The sequence below is a fragment of the Oncorhynchus nerka genome, linkage group LG20 (assembly GCF_034236695.1).
Source record: "Oncorhynchus nerka isolate Pitt River linkage group LG20, Oner_Uvic_2.0, whole genome shotgun sequence".
Lineage (NCBI taxonomy): Eukaryota > Metazoa > Chordata > Actinopteri > Salmoniformes > Salmonidae > Oncorhynchus > Oncorhynchus nerka.
The window spans coordinates 83,476,351-83,493,060 of record NC_088415.1 but is presented as its reverse complement, the minus strand read 5'-3'; the positions used below and the strand labels follow the sequence as shown (position 1 = coordinate 83,493,060).

Sequence of the window (16,710 nt, the reverse complement as noted above, 5' to 3'; positions counted from 1 at the left end):
AACGAGGACCGATTCTGATTATGGTAAAACTGAATATATCTATTTATTTACTGTAGATAGGTCTAAATGAATTTACATTTTCATTCTTGATTGGTTTTCCTTATTTATATGGATTTTTCGTTCTGTATTTTTGTTGTGTTTACTTCATTAACTTTATGATGATAGGGCAATATTTTTGGGAAATATGATTTAGGTTATTTTGGCATTTCAAAAAAGGCTGTTACCAAACTTTAAATCTCAATTGTCAATATGCCTTCAAAAATCTGGATTTGTCTATTGTCAATTAAAAAAGTTTGTTTTTAACAGATCAGACCATATTCCTTGGCAGCTGTTCCTAAGCCAGCTACTAATAAGTCAGTTTATCCGAAGATACATAGTAAACGTACTAAGTCAGATAGACCCCAATGAGTCACCTTTGTCTTATGAAATTACCTCATAAATAAGACTGCATCAAAGTATAATTTTGCAAATGTCATCTCACATGTTCAACTAGTGGCCAGAGGAGGGCAGGATAAACCTGTGAATCAGTGATGATTTCTAACAGAAACAGACTCTTAGTGATGTAAAATGGATGCTTTATGTTAAACAAAAGAATAAAGCAGTCAATCGATGTCTCTATGATTACTCATTAAACAAGGATCTGCAACATAATTGAGCAGTTTATTACAATATAATCAATGAATACCATGATGACCACTGCCACTGTGTTTTGTTGACATGGACATGATCATCTGCATTCAAATTAATCTAGTTGAAGTGGATTTATATTCAGTTTCGCATTTTACCTCCATAATGGTTAAGGAGGATTGGGGTTGAGTTAACTGATCTTAGAACAGCGTTTGAGGTCAACCTCTACCTAGCTTTTAGTTTGTTGATGATTTTTATTGGACCACATTTACATTCAAATTCTGAAGCAAATGAAGTTATTTGTTAAACCACTTATAAAAAATGTATTCCCTGCCCACCAAAGACGATTAGCAAAAGCTCTCAAGATTGTGTTACCATGGTATTTTTTTTATCAATAATGTTATTGGTCCATAATGGTCTACCAGTATTGCTTGATGGAATCCAGACTGTTTGGTTTCACAGTATAAAAACTTTCAGTGTGTATATGTCTGTGTGTGTGTGTATGTGTGTGTGTGCTCTCCAGTGCTTGAGAGAGGCTTGCGATAAGAGAAGAATGGAAAGCCTCTCCTGCCCAGTTGGATTGTTGACAAAATGATCATGTGATTAAAATGAGTTTCTGCTTGTTCTGAGTGTGAAAAGGAATGAGTCTTACTAAGCATCATATTAAAAGAATTGATGCGGTTACATCAACAAATCATCAACACTAACGTCTGGGTGCCTATACACTCTGGGACTTACCTGATGTCATTACAGGTTGCTGTTCACTCTGAATCATTCGAGTCTCACCTAAAATCACGTCTATAAATCATCTCCATCACCTGTCTGTGAAGTGGGTGCCTCTTAATATGCCATCCTGTCTATCTATCCACCTACCTACCTACCTACCTACCTACCTGCCTACCTGTCTGCCTGCCTGTCTGCCTGTCTGTCTGTCTGTCTGTCTGTCTGTCTGTCTGCCTGCCCCGTGTTCTCTTAATCTATCTCTGTCTCACTAGCTTTATTTGTCAGGGTATATAGACATTACACATGCTCGCCATGCCGTGCTGTTATGAGGTTGTCTTAGCTAAAGTGATTCAGACCTCTTTATTTACTCCTGCCCAACAACGGTTGGCTCAGATGAAAGGTACCTGGTCCACCTATCTCCACTGTGCCCACATCTCTGATGAGAAACCAAGCAGGAGCGTGAACGTGCACATGGTCAACCGCCCACGCCACATCACACGCGGGGCGAAACCTCAGCAACCCCACCCTACTCCACATTAGTTCCACCACCGCCCTTCCGCCTTCCCCCTCTCTCACCCTTCTACATCCCTTTCCTACACACACACATTTCACTCACACTTCACACTCCGGAAAGTATGGCCACTGCACTCCAGACGGGTGGATTCGTCCTGGGCCTGCTCGGCGGGGCTGCCATCATCGCCGCCACGGGGATGAACAACTGGAGCGTCAAGGATCGCCAGGGGGACGTGGTGACCTCGGTGTACACCTATAAGGGCCTGTGGCAGAACTGTGAGGTGGGCACCTCAGGCTTCACTGAGTGCCGGCCCCTCTACGGCCTCCTGGGCTTCTCAGGTAAATAATGTGGAATTTATGAAACTCTTTTCCAAGTGCTTTACATTGAAGGTTTCGGAGATATTGGTTCAGGGTTCAAATTACAGATTGACTTGTATGGGGGAGTTGGAGAAGAATTGGTGTGGCCATTAGTTCCTCAAAAGGTTGATCAACAATGTGCTTTCTCCGAAAGTAATTACCTGTACCACCAAATTGTGTCAAGGTTCTTAAATGTACCACTAAACTAGAGCAAGAGTTGTAGTTCTATTTCAACTCTGTAGTAGCCTAGTGGTCTTTTGTGTCCAAACTCACACTGACACCTGGGTTGGACTTGAAACAGGGCATCACTTGAACATTTCTGACCTTGATATTGTCAAAATAATCAAGTAGATTCCTCTCATTTTAATTCTCAAGGAATGGAACATGGAACGGTTGACCTGTATAACAACAATGGATTATGGTTTACGAAAAAATATATACTTATTTACTTGCAGAATCGGCTCAATCATTAGTGACATCTGAAGAAAAAGAAAAGGGAAGCCAAACGTTTTTTTAAACTTATTTGACAGGACATTTTGGAGTCTTTCTGCTTTTAAGTTTGTCCTCTCCTCTCCCCAAATGAACTCCCGCCCGTTTCCCTGGCCTGCTCCTATCAGTATTGACTTTAGCCCCAGTGCATTATGGTTCCATAGCCAGACTCATGTTAGGTCAACACCATTATCACAGGCAATTTTTTTTACAAAGAATCCCGATTCAAATTTCAAATACCAACAGAATACATTGAAGCTTGTTAATCACATTGGAGCCTCTATCCCTGGCAATATGACTTGTAAACTCATGGGTACTAAAACAATGTGTGGCTTGAATATATATAAAGATTTGTGTTGTCTTCCAGGTACCTTTCAGGCAGTGAGAGCACTGATGATTGTGGGCATTGTTCTGGGTGTAATAGGGGCCATGATAGCCCTGTTCTCCCTCAAGTGCCTTAAAATGGGCAGCATGGAAGATTCCTCCAAAGCCAAGATGACCCTTACAGCGGGGGTCATGTTCATCATTGCAGGTATAGGGACGAAAAGGTTTATATTAACACATTTTAAAATGTTGCCTTTATTTAACTAAGCAAGTCAGTTAAACAAATTCTTATTTACAATGTCGGCCTATTTGCATGTTGCTTGGAGAACAGCAATTCAATCACTTATTTCTACATGTCACTCTCTGAACGTATGTCTTTGGTGATAATGTGTAACCACCCAAGTCCTCAATCAATGAATTGTTAAAATAAACGTACAATTCCAGTTTCAGCGGCTTGCTTTTGTTAAAATCTCTTATTGCCACTGAGCAATGAATTTCCTTCCTCTCTGTCAGGCATTTGTGCTATTGCTGGAGCTTCAATCTATGCTAACCAAATTGTGGCCAGTTTCATGATGACCACCTACAACCCCAATTATGGAGGAGGGATGGGACAGGGCATAGAGAATGGAGGAAATATGATGCCGAGGTAAGAGTGAACTTCATGCATCTCTATTTCCATATTTGGTCATGGTATCGCTATCGACAGGTGAGTCAGTTACTGACTGTGCTTTTTCTCTGTGACAGGTACACGTTTGGCCCCGCCCTCTTTGTTGCCTGGATAGGTGCAGCTTTGCTCTTATTGGGCGGGATTCTGAAGTGTGTTGCCTTCAGGGGACTACAGCCAGACAAGTCAACGTAGGTTATCAATTTTACATAATTTTCTAGCTATATTCAGGTAGGCCCAAAAATGAACAATGTGATGAAGGCATTTTTTTTTTTTTACACATATGTAAATGTAAGTGAATATGCAAAATTGTAATTTTCTTGCATTTTTTCCCCCCCAGCTACACAGGAGTTGCTTACAAAGCCTCCCAAGCCCAGAACAGGCCCATCTATGATGACCACCATGCAGAGGATGGGAAGAGAGACAACCAAAAATATGTATAATTTCTGTTATATTCTGCATCAATAAATTTGATTCTACATTAAGAAGCATGTATTTAAATGTTGCTTCGGAATATAGTGCTTCATTTTCATATACGCTTCCTAGAGTTTCAATACATTTTACTGCATGTTATTTAAAAATGTGTATTCTGTTGCGGTTGATACTGGGCTCCATTTTATACTGCCAGTAACTGTTTTAGTTTCATGTGGTCTTGGGTAATGTGTTATTGCTATTTTGTCAATAAACCATTAATGTAAAGCTTTCATTTCTACAATGAAATGCACCAAATACATTTTCAAAATGCTCTCCATTTCTCAAATGTCCTACCATAACATTCAGTCTGAGTACACAATACACAGAGCCTATATTTGAAAACTCTGTGGTACATACCTGGAAACTGACATTTTATTCCACTAGATGGCAAGAACACTACAACTTTTGGCAAATCAAAGCTCCTCTCCATGTTGGACCTACACTGAGTGTACAAAACATTTAACACCTGCTCCTGCCATGACAGACTGACCAGGTGAATCCCTTATTGATGTCACTTGATAAATCCACTTCAATCAGTGTAGATGAAGGGGAGACGGGTTAAAGAAGGATTGTCAATTCTTTGAGCATGTCAATAACTGCAACGCTGCTGGGTTTTTCACACTCAAGTGTTCCCCGTGTGTATCAACAATGGTCCACCACCCAAATGGCATCCGCCAACTTGACACAACTGAGGGAAGTATTGGAGTCAACATGGGCCAGCATCACTGTGGAACGCTTTCGACACCTTGTAGAGTCCATGCCCGACAAAATTGAGGCTCTTCTGAGGGAAGAAAAGGGTGCAACTTAATATTAGGAAGGTGTTTCTAATGTTTTGTACACTTAGTGTAGACCGGTCTCTTTTTGCTTTTAGTGAAAGTGGTACTCAGAAGTATGCACCACAGCACAGTTGATTGAATTAAGGGTACGCACAAAGAAGACAGATGCCATTAGAAATAAATACCGTGAAAGACATTTTATTAATTGCAGCGTTTTTCCTCCTCCCCATACTCATTCACACACTGGGGAATCCAGTCCCTCTCCACAGCAAGACGCCCAGAGAGACACACAGGGCCATCAGGTCTCACATCCCAAACTGTGGTTTACTGTGAGGCCTTCATTAATGTGTGCCTCCCCAGAACATTCTCATGAGGTGAGACACTTAGGTCCCCCACCCTAAGATCCTCCTGCTGACACCATTAGCAATATTTAAAGAACTACACAGGGACAACTGACAGACGGGAGGAGGAAAAAAAACATTCAAAAATAAAATGTAACAAGCACTGAAAATCTTTACACTCTCTTTGGATAATTCATTCCAATCATTTAAAAGTTAACAGCAGGTATTTTGCATGTAAGTTTAAGTATTTTGATATGTTCACAAATCTACAAAACAGAAGTTTTACATCCTGGCACAAAATGTAATTAGGAAAAACTACAGATTGATTTTCAGGTAAAAAAAAACATTTTTTTTAACAGTTCAGTACTTCAACATACAATTAGAAAATCAAATCCAAATGGTGTACAGATTTGTAGCAGGGAAAAAGGTTATGACGCACTATGAATCAGTATTATATACTTCCAACTTCTCGCTCAGGAATTCCTCCACGCTATCCGTGTTCCACTTGAGGATGCTGAGTTCTTCAGCGATGTTCCCGTTATCGTCCAGCAGCTTTAGTATAGGGTCTGCGCCTCTCACATACTGAAACCAAACACACAGGCAAGAGGACTATCAGGACTACGGGCAAGCCAGTAAACCCTTTCAATTCAACAGCCATTGAAATGCCAATAAGATTATAAAAACTCTATATACTGTGAAACTTTGTTGGTGCGTGGGCTTCATGATTTTCCATACCGACAGCAGATTATGTTCCAAGACAATTTGGTTATTTTAATTCCAAAGTTGTAAAAAAGCTGAGAGAATCAACTTCTTTACAGCATTTGACACTTAACTAATCGCAACAGGCAAGATTATCTACAATTCATTTGTACCTTAATTTGAAGACCCTTGAACATCTTCGGCTTGTCAGACCTGACAAAAGCTGTGGACAGAAAACAAGGTTAACTCATTATCGCAGGTCTAATGAATCCGTCTAATGAATCGATGGACAGTTCATATTTTTACACAAAGGCTGTAAACAGAAACCATTGGAAAACATTCTTCGGTAATCAAGTTAACGGGAGCACAGTTGTGAAGGAAACAGTACAGCTGTCCTAACTGGATTTATTTGCCCCCCCAAGTTTTCAGAGCAAAATTATATATATATATTTTTAAATTTATTGTTGGATATAACTGTTGTTGTTTTTATACCAGGAAAATCAGCTCCATGTGATTTCAATTGGGAAAATCTGTTCAAGTATTCCCACGCATAATAAGAGAGATACACATGTTAGCAAGATTTGAAATGATTATGTTTTAGTCAAATGTTATGTGTTTGGGCTACTTGTGGTAAATTTGCACACTACAAATTATAATTATGTCCGGCCCCCCATCCATCCTCAAAAGAAAAAAAATGAGCCCGTGGCTGAATCTCGTTGATGATCCCTGTTCAACACCAACAAGCTGGCAACAATAACAGCCCCCTCAGAACAAACTGACACCAATTAGCTTTGCAAGATTGGTGATCACAAAACATTACCACATAACTCACCTTGGACTTGAGGGAACCTCCCCAACTTTCATCCACACACTTCCAGGATGGCCCCAGGGTAGAGCTGTGGAGGGGAAAGTACTGCATTAAGTCCTGTAGTGTGTACAAGCAGACGGTCAGGGTGTGGCGCAGGATGACCACGTTGTTCTACTGGAGGTCACCTAACTGCCTAACACACAGCTCCTAACATCCGCTCATTACTAAAACTAGCAAAACAAATACAGGTCTCAAGGGCCACAAGCTATGCTGGTTCTCCTTACATTTTTAACCAGACTTGACTATGGCGTGGAGGCCAGCAAACGCTGGCCAGTCAATGACCTTAACTGATTAATTAATTGCCAGGTCAAAAGGAAAACCAGCAGGACTACGGCCATCGAGAGTTGTACACCACTGCTCTACACCAATGCAGAGGTTAATCTTGACAAACTTTTGGCCAACAAAAATATGCAGTCTTAGAAAAATCCAACTTCCTTCCTGACGACACATTTTTACACACTGACGCCCACACACAGAGAAGCTCCTGGCGGTGAATTGATGTGATTCTGGACAGTCTGGTTCATGAATGTGGTAGACAGGCTGTTCCTCAGGGTCATTAAACTGTGAACCTGCATATGCTCTGATGGAAGGCAGCTTTGTGACTCACAGGTAATCAAAGCTCCACACCTCTACGCGATAACTAACAGGAAATTGGAGTGTCACAGCAGTATTTCCCAGGCACGCTGTTACTGGGAACACAAATATAATTACAAAAGCGAGCTTTCTTTATCCTTTTTTCACATACTGCACGGGAGGAAGTCACAGTTTTGTTGATTACAGGGGCACGTCGACAAAGGCTTGAACACAGGGGTGGCGATGATTCCTACCATGATGGCCTTTTTTACAAGTGTTAATCAATCCCTCACACTTACAGCAAACTTTAGTTTTGCACACAATAATTTGGCCATTTCTATTATTTTCATCCTCTGAACTAACCAAGATGTCGTTGCCAGTTGCAGTGCTTTTCTAAAACGCTTGGAGTAAAAACTCATTAGAATGGGCCAAAACCCTAAAGGCCATCGCTGGCTTGCTCCACTGAGCGACAGTAATATTAGCTTGCAGAGAGGCAGCAGGGCCAGAGGTGCAGCTGAAGGAGCATTTCTGGACACACACAGAGATATGGTTGGCAAAACGTCCTCCATGCTCATCGAGACTCACATTAAACTATAAAAAGTCATTTTTACAAATGTTTCATTTTGCAGCGTAGCCTAGTGGTTAGAGCGTTGGACTAGCGTTGGACTAGTAACCGGAAGGTTGCAAGTTCAAACCCCCGAGCTGACAAGGTACAAATCTGTCGTTCTGCCCCTGAACAGGTAGTTAAACCCACTGTTCCCCGGCCGTCATTGAAAATAAGAATGTGTTCTTAACTGACTTGCCTGGTTAAATAAAGGTAAAATTAAAATTAAAAATTAAATAGAACATTCTACAGTCAGACAAATGACTGCGCTTAGCGAGCGCCCTCTCCCAGGTCTCCTAAGGGTTAAGAAGAGGGGCAGCAGCCGCCGCCTTGTAGTACACGTGGTCCTTTGTGACACAGTTGGTAAGAGTGGGGCACTCTTGAGAGATCACAAAGGCAATTCCACGGTAACGGAATTGCACCGACTCTCAGATATTTCACTTAACATATATGCCAAACAAAAACAATTGGATTTCAAAGTTTAATAAACCATAGAACTCTATGCACGAGGACTACATAACAATGTACACTGAACATTTTACAAAAACACATTTACTGGAAGAAGTGTACAGTTTTGTAACAGAATTTCGATATAACATGACACATCGACCAAATCTATTTTGGTTATTGAACTACAGAAAGTGAAGTGGATTTACACCCGGTAACAGAATTCCATCATGTGTCTGATCTGTACTACACAGAAATGCATGGATATGATATCCACGACTGGCGACTTGCCAGGTCCAGTGTGACGACTCAATCTCAATTTATGACATTGTTTGGATGGCTGACCATCTGCGGGCTATCAAGGTCAAACACACCTTAACTGTGGCTTTCTCCGGGGAGGGGCGTTCCCACAGAACCCTGGGAGCACGGACACCGTTGGAGGTGTGAAGACAGATGAAAACGTGAAATCGACTAAATTAATGTTACTGTGTGAATGAAATTGTCATGTTTCAAGAGTTCACAAAGAGCTATGAATTTTAGATACGTTCTATTGTACTGTAAGTAGGGTTGAGTGGTATCGAGATTTTTATATCATACTGTCCTTCATGCCATTACCGGCGTAGTGCCAAAAAACACAAAAAAGCCCATTCAGCGTCTATTACCAGAATGCTAACAAAATTAGCACAAGTAATAGCGAATTTCCACGAGGCTGCTAGCTAAATATGTTAATGGACAGCAAACAAAAATAAACAAATTGTAAAGAAAGACAATCCCACTCTTTAAGTTAGAGCCTACATATATAGGTAGGAGCTACGGAACTTTATTTTTGGTCAGTTTGGACATTTACAAGCGAATGTGAACGAGAGACATTGTGCAAATGAACAAAGTTGACTCATGCTTGTCTGAAGGAAGAACAGTACTGGTTCTCCAGCAGCATGTCTACATGCTGTGTCTGTGTGGAATCTGGAGTCGCTAGGGCAACTGGTGTGCCTGCTCTGCTTGGAGAAGAGGGGGGAGGAGCAGACAGGCCAAGACCGGAGAGGAGAAAGCAACACAAGGAAATGAAGATAGCAGTGGCAGCTGTACAAATAACTCTCCAAAGGCCTATGACTTCTCAAACAGGCAGAAAGCTAACACAATATGACGCCCCCTTACTTTATTAATTGAGCCACTTACTTAGATAACAGACCCCTAATTTAACTTGCAAACACATAATTCAGAGTTTTTCACCCAGGAAAAATATATATAAAATGGCATAAATATCTTGCTGCGTTTTGTAAACGGATCTAAAATGCTTCTTATTGTAATTTCTGCTCGGCACCAGAAACATTTTACGCTTCAGTTGCCCTTCTAAAGTCGAATGAGAACTCAGGAACGGGTATTCATTCAGCAAACAGCGCTCTGACTGATATGTAGCTATTTTTCTCAGGTAAAATGCAAGATTAACTTTAAGCTACACATTAGGAAATAAATCTGGCTACAAATATTTTAAAATAGAAATATTTTTTGCTGCCAGCCAAATAGCGTTGCACTTTTGTCATCTGATGAAAATTGAGCTATTTTATGTTGAACGTGTTGCACTAATGTATGTATGTATTTTCTGTGAAGGAAAACTATAGTTGCACGTCCCTGATCCCTCTATTGAAGCAAAAAATGCTTGACTTTCAATATAAAATAAAAACACTGTCCATACACTGCTGGACTCACCTGTTCCCGCTTTCTCCCTTTGTGCCATTTACAAACAAACACGTGACTGGCTCAACTGTTCTGGAGAACTCCATGAGCTTCATAATGTAAAATAATGTGACTGGCTCAACTGTTCTGGAGAACTCCATGAGCTTCATAATGTAAAATAATGTGACTGGCTCAACTGTTCTGGAGAACTCCATGAGCTTCATAATGTAAAATAATGTGATGGGTGAAATGAAGAACGCAAGTGGTTCTCTCTTAACGCATTGCACAAGTTAACTGCAGTTATTTACCCGAAAAATAACCACATACATTTTTTCCCCTCTTCCTTTGAGTCATTTAGCAGATGCTCTTATCTAGAGGGACTTACAGGAGCAATTAGGGTTAAGTGCCTTGCTCAACGGCACAACAGATTTTTCACCTTGTTGGCTTGGGGAGTTGAACCAGCAACCTTTCGGTTACTGGCCCAACTCTCTTAAACGCTACGTTACCTGCCTACATCCTACAAATATGTATGGAAAAACCTGTGGCTATTTCCAAATACCTCAGTATACAGTATAGCGCCCAAGCCTAACTAAGTGCTGTGGATTTTTTGTTACCGGAAAACTTATTTTGTTCATTGGATAGCATCTAGTTCAAAGAGGGAGAGACACAGGAGTGCACACCTCTCATTTAAAATGGAGTTGATTAGAATCTGAGTGTTTTCCTGTCTACTGTTTTAACGAGCAAAGTGTAAAACAGCGTTGTCTTAGCCTATTGGTGATAGTCATTTACTCTGTTAGTCTAATGTATCATGTATATCATGCATCACTGGAATGATTGAGTGTTAATTCTTTGACTAATCTATTAAGTTTAATTCATGAAATGCATTCCTCGTTTTACAGAGTAATTCTTTGGACTATAGACTTATACTTGAGTAGACCTATTGGTAGTTATTAACACTATACACATAGCACATTCTTGGGTACCACCTTGATATCACTGATCTGCTTGCCTCAAATTCATTCTAGAACATTGGTTGCCAGGATTAGCCATTTGTATTTAGTCTCTCAAATTGCATAACGGTGCAAGTTAGACATGTTCATTATAGTCATACTGAGAGGTGATGCGAGGCTCGCTGCCTGCACTAGAGTCCTCCAGAGACGTACAGGGCCTGTTGCATTTATTTACATAATATTGAAGTCAGATTGAGAAATTACATTTATATGTGTGTGTAATTTCCATCCACTAATGGATATTGCATACATACGCAATATCCTGCCTTGCATATTTGGGTATTATTCTACATACTGGTTATTATTTTAATGAGCGCTGCCCCCAAACGAGACCTAATTTGGTTGGTCCAGACCGGACCAAATTTGAACCAATCATAGAAGTGTCTTTCACAAGTTTGGATATCAAAGCACAGCACAGTAGAGTACAGTGGGTGTCATTTGTCACGATCCTATGAACTTCTTACGTTGGTGCTCATTGGTCCTTCTACATGTAAGCACTCACTGTAAGTCACTTTGGTAAAAGAGTATGCTAAGTGGCATATTACGATATATTACAGGACGGAGGTAATAATCAAGATGTGAAATGAGCTGCTGCTTACACCTCTCTGTAGGCTTACTCTCCTAGGTAGTGTTGCTAGGATACCACAGCGCTCAGGTGGCATGGGGGGGGAGGCTGCTTACACCTCTCTGTAGGCTTACTCTCCTAGGCAGTGTTGCTAGGATACCACAGCGCTCAGGTGGCATGGGGGGGGGGGCTGCTTACACCTCTCTGTAGGCTTACTCTCCTAGGTAGTGTTGCTAGGATACCACAGCGCTCAGGTGGCATGGGGGGGCTGCTTACGCCTCTCTGTAGGCTTACTCTCCTAGGTAGTGTTGCTAGGATACCACAGCGCTCGGGTGGCATGGGGGGGGCTGCTTACACCTCTCTGTAGGCTTACTCTCCTAGGTAGTGTTGCTAGGATACCACAGCACTCGGGTGGCATGGGGGGGGGGCTGCTTACACCTCTGTAGGCTTACTCTCCTAGGTAGTGTTGCTAGGATACCACAACGCTCGGGTGGCTGCTTAGTTTAATCAAGCAGAAATTACAGTTCTGTACTCCACCACTTGAGCCAACTTTGAATCTATTTGAGTAGTTGAACACATGTTAAGTAGGGCTGGGACGATACAAGTATCGCAATATGTTTTTGATGGATTTAAATCTATCTTTTTTTTTTACACGAAGCAGACTTTAAAAACCTACTCTATGTAAAATATTGTGTGCTATACAGTAGCTTGGAAAATAAATAAATGTGACTACGCAATTCAGTTAAGAACACATTCTTATTTTACAATGACAGCCTACCCCAGCCAAACCCTTCCATAACACAGACAACGCTGGGCCAATTGTGCGCCGCCCTACGGGACTCCCGATCCCGGACGCTGGTGATACAGCCCGGGATCAAACCAGGGTCTGTAGTGACGCCTCTAGCAATGAGATGCAGTGCCTTAGACTGCTAATAACACTAATAACATCTACACCTAATAACACTAATAACATCTACACCTAATAACATCTACACCTAATAACATCTACACCTAATAACACTAATAACATCTACACCTAATAACACTAGTAACATCTACACCTAATAACACTAATAACACTAGTAACATCTACACCTAATAACACTAATAACATCTACACCTAATAACATCCACACCTAATAAAATCTACACCTAATAACATCCACACCTAATAAAATCTACACCTAATAACATCCACACCTAATAAAATCTACACCTAATAACATCTACACCTAATAACACTAATAACATCTACACCTAATAACATCTACACCTAATAACACTAATAACATCTACACCTAATAACATCTACACCTAATAACACACTAATATCTAACAACTAATCATATCTATAGCGCTAACACTCAATATCTAATAACTAATATCTAATAACTCATATCTAACAACTAATAACATCTATTCCACTAACCCAATTACACCCAATATCTAATAACAACGAATATTTAACTAATAACATCTATAGCACTAACACCAAATATCTAATAACAACTCATATCTAACTACTAATATCTAATAACATCTATAGCACTAACATGCATCGAGGTACGTTTTCCGACCCGTATTTCACGCTGGACCCATGAATGCGTTCCGCGTAACGGTGGGGTCAGTATCTTCTCGCAAAGTCTGAACATGAGAGTACTTCTTGTTTGTTTGGCCACAGAGGGTCAATGACATGGTACCATGTAATCATATTCTGACATAGCTGATCCCATGACTTGCATGTGTGACGGAGTCGATCCTTGCTCATACAGCTCACTACATCCTCTCCTCGCCTCTCATCTGCACTGGTCTGAGAAGAACTGACCGGCTGAAAGTCAGCCTATTGATGAGCTTCCTGCACATTATTTTCACCAGGAAAGTCCTTCTAATCAGTGCAGATGGATGGACTGAGACAATGAGGATAATTGATTCGATTAAATTAGGGCAGATTTCAAGTTTTCATAACAAATCGGTAATCAGCATTTTTTTGGGATGCCGATTATGGTCGATTACACTGCACTCCACGAGGAAACTGCGTGGCAGGCTGACCACCTGTTACATGAGTGCAGCAAGGAGCCAAGGTAAGTTGCTAGCTAGGATTAAACTTATCTTATAAAAACAACTATGAATCTTAACATAATCACTACTTAAACTAGTAATATCATCAACCGTGTGTAGTTAACTAGCTTGTCCTGCATTGCAAATAATCAATGCGGTGCCTGTTAATTTATCATTGAATCACAGCCATCTTCGCCAAACAGGTGATGATTTAACAAGCGCATTCGGGAAAAAAGGACTGTCGTTGCGCCAAACAATGCCTTTCTTAAAAACAATACACAAGTATATATTTTTAAACCTGCATATTTAATTAAAAGAAATTCATGTTAGCAAGCAATATTAACTAGGGAAATTGTTCACTTCAGAGTCAGGGTATATGTAGCAGTTTGGGTCGCCTGGCGAACTGTGTGAAGACCATTTCTTCCTAACAAAGACAGTAATTAATTAGGCAGAATTTTACATAATGATGACATAACATTGAAGGTTGTGCAATGTAACAGCAATATTTAGACTTATGGATGCCACCTGTTCGATAAAATAGGGAACGGTTCCGTATTTCACTGAAAGAATAAACGTTTTGTTTTTGAAATGATAGTTTCCGGATTTGACCATATTAATGACCTAAGGCTTGTATTTCTGTGTGTTTATATTATAATTAAGACTATGAATTGATATTTGATAGAGCAGTCTGAGCGGTGGTAGGCAGCAACAGGCTCGTAAGCATTCATTCAAACAGCACTTTCCTCCGTTTGCCAGCAGCTTTTCACAATGCTTGAAGCACAGCACTGTTTATGACTTCAAGCCTATCAACTCCCGAGATTAGGCTGGCAATACTATAGTGCCTATAAGAACATCCAATAGTCAAAGGTATATGAAATACAAATGGTATAGAGAGAAATAGTCCTATAATAACGACAACCTAACATTTCTTAACTGGGAACATTGAAGACTCATGTTAAAAGGAACCACCAGCTTTCATATGTTCTCATGTTCTGAGCAAGGAACTTAAACATTAGCTTTTATACATGGCACTTTTACATTCTTCTCCAACACTTTGTTTTTGCATTAATAAAACCAAATTGAACATGTTTCATTATTTATTTGAGACTAAATGGATTTTTATGTATTATATTAATTTAAAATAAAAGTGTTTATTCAGTATTGTTGTAATTGTCATTAATACAAATATATATATAAAAAAATTGTCCGATTAATCAGAAACAGCTTTTTTTGGTCCAATAATCGGTATCGGTGTTAAAATCCTAATTGGTGGACCTCTAATCGATACACCCGTTATAGTTATTTAGATACTCTAAATGCGGTCAAACGGCTTACCTTCCTGGACTCCATCTGGGCCTCCTGCTGGCAGCACTGTCTACAGACAGGCTGGATCTGGCCCAGGCTGAACTCTCCCAGCAGGTCACAGGAGCTGCACAGGAGGTTGCTGGAGAAGCCCAGCTCCCTGCATGCCTCTGAGGACAGGTCGGCTCCATAGGCCGAAAGCTGAGCAGGAAAGAATGCAGAGACATTAGATTGGTTGTCACTTCATGTTTTCAGGGGCCACCCGAGTGGCACAGCAGTCTAAGGCTCTGCATCGCAGTACAAGAGGCATTACTATAGACCCGGGTTCAATCCCGGGCTGTATCACAACCGGACGTGATTGGGAGGGGGGGCTTAACATGGCTCATCGTGCTCTAGCGACTCCTTGTGGTGGGCTGGGCGCCTGCAGGCTGACCTCAGTCGTCAGTTGAACGGTGTCTCCTCCGACACATTTGTGTTAAGCGGGCGGGTGTTAAGAAGCGCGGTTTGGGGGGGGTGAAATACATCCACTGGTACACCTCCAATTGACTCAAATGATGTCAATTAGCCTATCAGAAGCTTCTAAAGCCATGCCATCATTTTCTGGAATGTTCCAAGCTGTTTAAAGGCATAGTGTATTTAAACTTCTGACCCACTGGAATTGTGATAGTGAATTATAAGTGAAATAATCTGTAAACAATTGTTGGAAAATTACATGTCCTAACCGACTTGCCAAAACTATAACAAGAAATTTGTGGAGTGGTTGAAAAACAAGATTTAATAACGCCAACCTAAGTATGTAAACTTCCGACTTCAACTGTATATAGTATGCTTACTTAGTGTTCCTCACATTTTAATTTATTTTTTCTAGTATAACATTGTTATTGATTATTGCATTGTTGGTTTTTAAATTAGCAAGAACGTGATTTCACTGTAGCTGTGCATTGACTAGAAAGAAAGTTGTAAGTTGAAACAATTAAATAAGTTTCAAATAAACACAAGATGTGATTATATATCATTGGGTGGTGGATATGTAACCATTTTTAATACTTCATTTATCGTCATACACTCAAATACTCAAACAATCGGGCTAGGTAACATGTTCTCCCCATGACTTGAACGTTTTGAAGAATCGCAGCCGCTGTCTCGTCGTGATTGGCTCTTTACTTTGTCACCTGTCACTTCAGTGAACGCGAGCAGTTTCCGTTTGTTTGAAGTACAGTATGAGTTTCAGATTTATTACAATGTAATTAAATATCAGTTTTACCAAAGGTGGATAGCTGGCTAACTAACGTTAAACTTTGTAAACCATTGCAATTGTTTTAAGCCACGTCATTCGGTTTAATACTTGTTGCGAATGTCGCAGCAAAGAAGTGGTTATAAATCGAGTGTAGCAAAATAAAACCTGCAATCCGATACAAGCTGAGCCATAGGCAACAAAGCAACAAACGCATACGTGTGGCTTAACTTATTTTTGTTAATAAACCTACCGTTTGTATGAGAGAAAGAAGCCACAGAATATACACCTCCCCCGACATTTTGGCGATTGCTTTGTTACGGAAGAAAACTGAGGACCCCTTAAAAAGTAGGAAGTAGTAGCTACTGGCAAATGCCTAATGTCCTGT

The 16,710-nt window shown here is 40.5% G+C and overlaps 2 protein-coding genes across 2 annotated transcripts; one reads left to right on the top strand and one right to left on the bottom strand.

Annotated features, from left to right (window-relative positions):
• The first annotated feature begins 1,870 nt into the window (after positions 1 to 1,870).
• On the top strand, positions 1,871 to 5,407 carry cldn18 (claudin 18). The gene is made up of 5 exons (XM_029624137.2): positions 1,871 to 2,202; positions 3,077 to 3,241; positions 3,547 to 3,679; positions 3,778 to 3,888; positions 4,038 to 5,407. Exons 1-5 carry the CDS (start codon positions 1,986 to 1,988, stop codon positions 4,138 to 4,140), a joined length of 729 nt encoding a protein of 242 aa, XP_029479997.1. The 5' UTR covers positions 1,871 to 1,985; the 3' UTR covers positions 4,141 to 5,407.
• Positions 5,130 to 16,685, bottom strand: selenof (selenoprotein F). Its single transcript, XM_065005896.1, has 5 exons — positions 16,576 to 16,685; positions 15,122 to 15,289; positions 6,820 to 6,883; positions 6,161 to 6,210; positions 5,130 to 5,870 (listed from the first exon to the last, which is right to left on the bottom strand). Exons 1-5 carry the CDS (start codon positions 16,621 to 16,623, stop codon positions 5,727 to 5,729), a joined length of 474 nt encoding a protein of 157 aa, XP_064861968.1. The 5' UTR covers positions 16,624 to 16,685; the 3' UTR covers positions 5,130 to 5,726.
• Positions 16,686 to 16,710: the final 25 nt, after the last annotated feature.